The sequence below is a fragment of the Danio rerio genome, chromosome 4 (genome assembly GCF_049306965.1).
Source record: "Danio rerio strain Tuebingen ecotype United States chromosome 4, GRCz12tu, whole genome shotgun sequence".
NCBI classification, from domain to species: Eukaryota; Metazoa; Chordata; class Actinopteri; order Cypriniformes; family Danionidae; genus Danio; species Danio rerio.
The window spans coordinates 43,746,147-43,753,849 of record NC_133179.1 but is presented as its reverse complement, the minus strand read 5'-3'; the positions used below and the strand labels follow the sequence as shown (position 1 = coordinate 43,753,849).

The window sequence follows — 7,703 nt, the reverse complement described above, 5'->3', positions numbered from 1 at the left end:
TTTTATAAAAAAGGCTGAAAAAGAAGAAAAATTTATTCTGTCCACCAATGTTTCTCTCTGTTGTCAGGAGATTGTTTGGGAAACAGACAGCCAATCAGCTTTATCTGAGCCACATACAGACAGCCAATCAGCTTTCCCTGATCTGCGTGCAGGCAAATACCCCGCCCATGGCGCTCAGTCTGAGGCAGAGAGTGGAGAGGTTTGTTTGCTGTTTATCACCTTTAATTCCACTTATGTTACGAGTGTTGTGCGTCTATTTAAAGTAAGTGTATTATATCTGACCTTTGTAGTGTTTGCAGATTTGCTATCTTGCGGCTTTCTACTTTTACTATGTGCTTAATGCTAATATACTCTCTTGTTTTTAGCTCGATGCTACGCTTTAAACACTTCTGTAATGCGTTAACAGTTAATCGCGGGTCATCTACAGGGTAAAGTTGGTTTTATATTTGGATATTCAGACATTCTCTTTAATAATATGATTTCAGAAAAATATTCATTGCAAATTCTAAATAGGGAAATCATATTAGCAGCCAATGACTATCAAAGTACAACATTGTTTACAGTCTATTAACGTTAGATAGTTCAAAGTCAAATAAACAGTATTAATGTTGTTTTCAACTCATACTTGCATGCCAATTCCAATCGAATATTTAAAGTAACATGGTAAACAATATAGAGACTTCTAAATAAATGAATGTGTGATTATAAAACCAACTTTACCCCTATAAATCATTTTAGCAGCCAATGATTATCAAATCACAACATTGTTTACAGTCTACCAGATAGTTCTTATGTTGTTTTAAAGTCGTCTTTATTTTTTTACCGTGTTACTTTGAATATTCAAATTAGCATTCGAGTGTGACTTCAAAACAACATTAACACTAATTCACTGTCAATAGTGTTGTACTTTGATAGTCATTGGCTGCTTTTATTTCTCTATTTAGCATTAGCAAAAACTACTTTTATGAAATTATATTATTAAAGTCAATGTCTGAATAACCCAATAGAAAACCAACTTTACCTCTATCACATGTAGAATCAGCCACTGAAGACTTGCACACATTAAAAACCTATGTGTAACTTAATAGAATGTATATATTTTTAATGATGTTAGAGAATGTTTTTATTCAGGAAATATTTTTAAGGCAAATGTTTAAAAATGTGTTTTCTGGAGGACTTTTTTTTTTATCATTGATCAGACTGAAAGAGCTTATAAGATATTGAGTGTTGTTGTTATTTGTGTGTTTAAAAAAAAACAATTATTGATGTTTCAGAAAGATTTATGATTGTCAATTATATATTGAATATTTAATACAAGTGTTGCCATGAATATAGATAGTGCTGCTAATAATGGCATTAAAATATAAATATATTCAAATAACATGTAATTAGAATATATGTCTCCTCCTCCAGTGAAGCTCCCTCCTCCTCTAGTTCAGCTATAAACACTGGAATATTCCCATCAGGCTCCAGTGAAGAGTTTATTGAAGGAAAGCAGGAAAATGAGTGATCCAGAACCCTGCAAAATTAAAAATGAAGACTCTGAACAACAAATAGGTTGGTGTTTATTCCTGATCAGGGGTTGAGCGAGGGGTTTGTTGGGCTTTTGTGGCTTCAGCCCTAAATGTATTTTCCAAAGCCATGAATCTTTTGGGTTTAAGTTTTGTCAATGTAGTTTTTCAACATATTATGCAAAAATATTTAAACCGGTTCATTATTGCTTTCCCACAGGATCAATAAAGCAATATCAGCTGGGCTTTCTCTACCTCTTTTCTTTATTTAAGAGTTTTTTTTTGTTTGTTTTTTTCATCAGAGGCAGCCCCACAGCAGTAAGCACTTTCTGTCTCTCCTTTCTGAAAGCGAGTTTGCACACACACTGTGGTCATGCAAAGACATGCCTCATGTCAGTCACTCTTAATGCTGCACCACAATTGTACTTCATGTTTGTTTAGGCTTTAATTTCGTATTAAAATAAGCTTGTTGGAAATTCTGAGGGGAACGTTGGATTGCTATTGTAACTACACACGCAAGAGAGTCAGGCAGTCTTGTCTTTTTTCATTTAGGGCTGACAAAAATTCGATATGAATATATATCACGATAGAATTTTTTTTCAGTAACAGTGATATGATTTTTAACTCATTTCCTTTATTTCGATATAAATTTGCAAATATTTTTATATTTATAAGATCTTATACATTTGCAAGGTTTCCATGGGGTCTTAAACAGTCTAAAATATAAAAATCGAAATTTAAGGCCTTAAAAATGCGACATGATTTCGGCTGGCGGAGCTCACGAAATGTTTTCAGACTTGAGTGAATAGTTCATGCGATGCTGCGTTTGATTTTTGTTAAATATGAAACACTTTGAAGAGATTTTGTCTGAAACAGGTACTGTATGACATCTTAACAATCCGTCCATGCGTGATCATAGGGAGAATCAGATGACCAATAATTATTGGCTAGAAATTGCAACAGAAGTAGGAAAGGAGGAAAGTTTAGAAAAACCTAAGGGATAAGTTTGTTCAAACAAACAACAAAGGCCATGGCAAAAGTGGAGTCACGGGTGGTTTTAATATTACACAATATGTTTTTCCACCAGTCATAGGTTGTACACTGATGTATAAATTGCAATTTTGAATTTAAAACAATTTATAAGTTATAAACTAAAATTAAGTAACAAATTATGTCTTTGCTACAGTTGAGGTCAAAATTATTAGCCCCCTTTGAATTTTTTGTTTTTATTATATTTCCCAAATGACGTTTAACAGAACAAGGAAATTTTGATAATATTTTTTTCATCTGAAAAAGTCTTTTCATCTGAAAAAAAATCTTATTTGTTTTATTTGGGCTAGAATAAAAGCAGTTATTAATTAAAAAAAAACATTTTAAGTCAAAATTTTTATTCCTCTTAAAGAGCCCATATTATACATGAAATAGGGTCATATCTTGGTTGTAAGGGTCTCCAACAACAATTTAATATGCATGCAAGGTCAAAAAACACTTTCGTGGTCTTATAATCTGCATTTATTTTTACCTAATTATCCCAGCGACTCCTGTATGAATCGTCCAGTGATTCATTTGTTCCCAAACCCCTCCTTAGCGCGAAGCTAATCTGCGCTGATTGGACCAATGACAGTCTGTTGCGATTGGTCGACTGCCTTCAGTCAGAGAGTGAAATGCGAAACAGCTAATCAGCAATATCAAAGTAATCACAGTTCATACACGCTCGATAGTGTAGGCGTGGATTTTAGCTGCCAGTGGATCAATGTAAATACAGACTATGGACTTGAAAATACAGACAACTAACTATTTTACTGAGCAAAAACTCAAAAACAGTTGAGGAGATCTCCTAGCTTCTCACTCTGCTCTTTCCACAGACACACACACGCACTTAACCCTGCTCCGGACGACAACGCGCGCGCGCACACACACAAACACACACACCTCCGGACGACAGCGCGCACACACACACACACAGACACACACACTACTCCCCGTCCACGGAGCTCCGTTAAAAAAGCAGCACGCATCGCGTTTTTAACGTGACTTTGCACGCGATAAGAGAATATAGCCAGTTAACCTGATACAGTACACGCGGTTACAAGTAACAAATCACAACTAAATACATTTGCAAGCTAGAGTCAACGAGGCAACTTTAATCGCACGTACTTACACTTGAGAAATGGAGGAAGAAAAATCCATCCTGACGTCCATCAGTAAGTTACTATTTACTGATCCTTCCTTTAACAAACGCTGATGAAGTATTCTTTGTAGCATGTAGTTTCCAGAAGTTTCCAGTAGTTTCCAACTGCTTGGCTATAATGCTGAGGTTTCATCTTTGGGTAGAGACTCAATATATCCATCTGCAGTGTGACTTCAATCCACCGGCATGTTTGTGTGTGTGTGTGTGTGTGTGTCTGTCTCTGGGTTTCTGCGTCAGAGGGCGGGGCCTCAGGTTTGAAATCTCCCGGGTTTGCGCGTGCACGTGAATAACTTGGTTTCGTTCGTACGTCATGGCGAAACACCTAATGAATCGGTATCAAGGCGACTCGTTTGAAGCACTATGAGTCGACTCTTTTATAGATGAATCAACCGTTTTAAACACTGTATTCTTACAGATTTAAGCCTTAGCTGGATACTTCACTTCACTTAGAGCTGTGTTACACACTACATGGAGGGGAATTTTCAAAAACCCATAATATGGGCTCTTTAAGCAATATATTTTTCCAATAGTCTACAGAACAAACCATTGTCATACAATAACTTGCCCAATTACCCTAACCTGCCTAGTTAACCTAATGAACCTAGTTAAACCTTTAAATGTCACATTAAGCTGTATAGAAAAGTCTTGAAAAATATCTAGTCAAATATTATTTACTTTCATCATCGCAAAGATAAAATAAATCAGTTAATAGAGATGAGTTGTTAAAACTATTATGTTTAGAAATGTGTTGGGGGGAAAAAACCCTCTCCTTTAAACAGAAATGGGGGGAAAATAAACAGGGGGGCTAATAATTCTGACTTCAACTGTAACTGGAAAGGAATATATGAACCTATCAGTTTACAATACATTGATGCCCTGTTTCTCTAGGCGTAATTGGTGATATAGGTCAGCAATGTTGGACCATTATTGCCTTTTTAGCTTATAAGTAGAGGACAGAAACTAGCCAGACTGTGATGTGTGAATTGTTGAGTGGGCAAAATAAAATATTAAAAAATGTCAGTATTTTTAGTGAGTGTACTTTTTTTGTTTTTATTTTTGCCATAATAAAAAAAATAACTGTAGAGCAATGTAAGTTCTGTTGCCATTAATATTTAACTTTAACTTTAATATAAACAAAAGCAAGTAATGCATCATTTAGATTTAATAAATTATAAAAATAATTAAAACAATTAAATTTAAAATCTTCAATGATATTAATGACGACCTACTTCCGGAAACTTTCCACTTCTCTGTTTGTCCGTCTGCTTTTACTGTCTGTTTCTTTTCATCGCCCCCTGTCATTTAAAAGAATATAATAAAGGTGAACGTACCAAGTATAAAAGCCTTATCTGTTTCATGAGGTGCGCGAGTATTGCAGACTAGCAGCGGGAACACATCAAATCTCTTCCACCCGACAGAACATACTGAGAATCAGAAGCAATGACAGAAGATGAGGCATCATATTAGTTTAAACCAACCTGTCGCCTCACCACCATCCTCCTTCCCGACACCGAAATCAACATATAAACATATACATATAAACTTGATGCATGCATATTGCATATTATTATTTTTTTCGTGTGGGGTGGGGAAAAAAAAGATTTTTAAAACTATTTTTAATTAAATAACATTTGAAAAATCTTTATAAACTAAACATCAAAGAACAATATTAACTATGCAAATTATTAACAATATAAATAGCCATATATAAAATAAATAAATAGCCAAAGCTATATCACTTCTGTTTTCTTTGTAACAAAATACTGTTGAAAAACCATCAGAACTAAACTCCATTGTTTAGATGGTTCAAGCATGTTGAAAATTATTTTTCAATCAAGTTCTCTTACAAAGAAAAAGTAAATTAAATAGCTAGGGATGCTCATTTCCTTAATTTTGCTAACCGACAACCGCCTCTCATTAATCGGTTATTAACGGTTAACTGGTCAGATTACTATTAATTTTATATTAAATAAATTGACGTGTCTATTTTGTGTATGACACATTAAATATTGCATTTTAAAATACTGATATATTTTTATATGTTAATAGCGGAACAGAACAACAGAGCATCTTCACGCACCTGCAGTGTTTAGCACAGAAGAGCAGAATAATCTAAATAAAATGAATAAAATAAATAGGACTGCCCTAAATTATTTTTACTTACATCCACATACACACGCACATACATGACTCGATATGTGCATATACTCCCACATTAACACACACACATGCATATAAACTTTATCTCTGCATGTACTCGATCCTCGCATAAACGGCCAAATTAACACTCACATACACATAAACTCACTGCATGCTGGCATATAGCACTCACTCAAACTTACAAAATAAAATTCACAAACATATTCATCAGGAATCTGGTTATTGCAAAGCTGATGAAATAGAAAGAATGTGATATATAAAGGGATTTAATCTGTTAAATAATGAAAATGTGTTTCATAAAATAATATAACATATTAGTGTATATAAAAAGACTATATAAAATAAATAAGAACTATTTTATGGTAAACCTTTTAATTTATTAGGAAATTACATAAACAAATATAAATAGTCAGATAGAACCCTTAAATGGCGTTCAAAATAAAAAGCAACTATAATCAAACAACTCTTTTTCTATTGCAAATATTGATGTAGCCTATACTCTTTTTGATTTTATTTTTTTATTATTATAATTATTTATCTTTTTCTTTGTTTTTTTTTACAATGTGGATGTCATAAATGTAAGGTTTTGGTATTATTTTGATTGTTATATATTTAGCGTATACAAAAAAATAGCTTATAAAAGTTTCTGTTCATGTTGGGCAAGCTAACCTCCATGAACTGTCTATTTATTATTTATTTATTTATATATATATATATATATATATATATATATATATATATATATATATATATATATATATATATAAATAAATAAGCATAGCCTGAGAGTTTTATTTATTTGACAGTTTATTTCACATTTCTTGTTTGTAAAGGCTAATAAAAAAGTGAACATACATTTTTGTATTGTTTTTATTTAAAAAAAAAAAAAGTTATAAGAGCCTGGATGTACTATAGACTGCAAGGTCACTTTACAATAAGGTTCATTAGTTAGTGTTTATTAAAACATTTACTAACATGAACAAACAATGAACAATATATCTGCTACTGTATTTGTTCATGTTAGTTAACGTTAGTTAATGAAAAGTAGTTCATTGTTAGTTCATGTTAACTCAGGGTGCATTAACTAATGTTAACAAGCATGGACTTGGATGTTAATAATGCATTAGTAATTGTTCAATTATGATTAATAAATGCTGTACATGTGTTGTTGTGCATTAACTAATGAACCTTATTGTAAAGTGTTACCGACTGCAAATTCAGTTTGCAGACATTTGTAGGTACAGACATCCATTGTGTGTATTCTTTGCAGTTTTTTCCTGTGTTTTAAATTTTGTCCATATCAATATCGGAAGTATATCGTATCGACCGAAATTAAGAAATATATCATAATATAAGTTTTTGCCACATCGGCCAGCCCTAGCTTCATTTAAGATTTCCCTCAGATTTTGACTTACAGTTCCGTATGATCTGATGAGATGCTACACGCACAGGCTTTTCTGATTAGTTTTGAGGTTTGATTGATTCATTCAGTTGTATTTATGTAAAAGTGAAGTCTGATAAAAATAAATATTCTCATCAGGAATAAAACCACCTGTTTTTATACCCTTGCTGGCTCTGCTTAGCTGTAGCTATACAGTTAGGTCTGCTACTGTTATTTTGAACAGGGTAGGCTACTTCATTAGGGCTGTAACGATACACCAAACCCACGATTCGGTTCGTATCACGATTTTTGACCCACGATTCGATTCGTATCACGATTTTTTATTTTATTTTTTTCGTGTGGGGTGGGGAAAAAAAAAAGATTTTTAAAACTATTTTTAATTAAATAACATTTGAAAAATCTTTATAAACTAAACATCAAAGAACAATATTAACTATGC

The 7,703-nt window shown here is 32.9% G+C and overlaps 1 protein-coding gene across 8 annotated transcripts in view; it reads left to right on the top strand.

The window, feature by feature from the left end:
- Positions 1-7,703, top strand: part of LOC101883766 (uncharacterized) — a 291,682-nt gene that overhangs the window by 266,796 nt on the left and 17,183 nt on the right. For 2 of the 8 annotated variants that reach the window (XM_073947932.1, XM_073947930.1), the window contains exons 1-3: positions 168-199; positions 1,414-1,557; positions 1,732-1,829. Coding sequence is in view for 2 of the 8 variants with exons in the window: in XM_073947926.1 (XP_073804027.1) it covers positions 1,503-1,557 (55 nt within the window). In the remaining 6 variants the exon portion in view is untranslated. Of the gene's footprint in view, positions 1-67; positions 263-1,413; positions 1,558-1,731; positions 1,830-7,703 lie in introns of those variants that run through there. The other 6 variants (XM_073947931.1, XM_073947929.1, XM_073947925.1 and 3 more) reach the window with 4 other exon arrangements.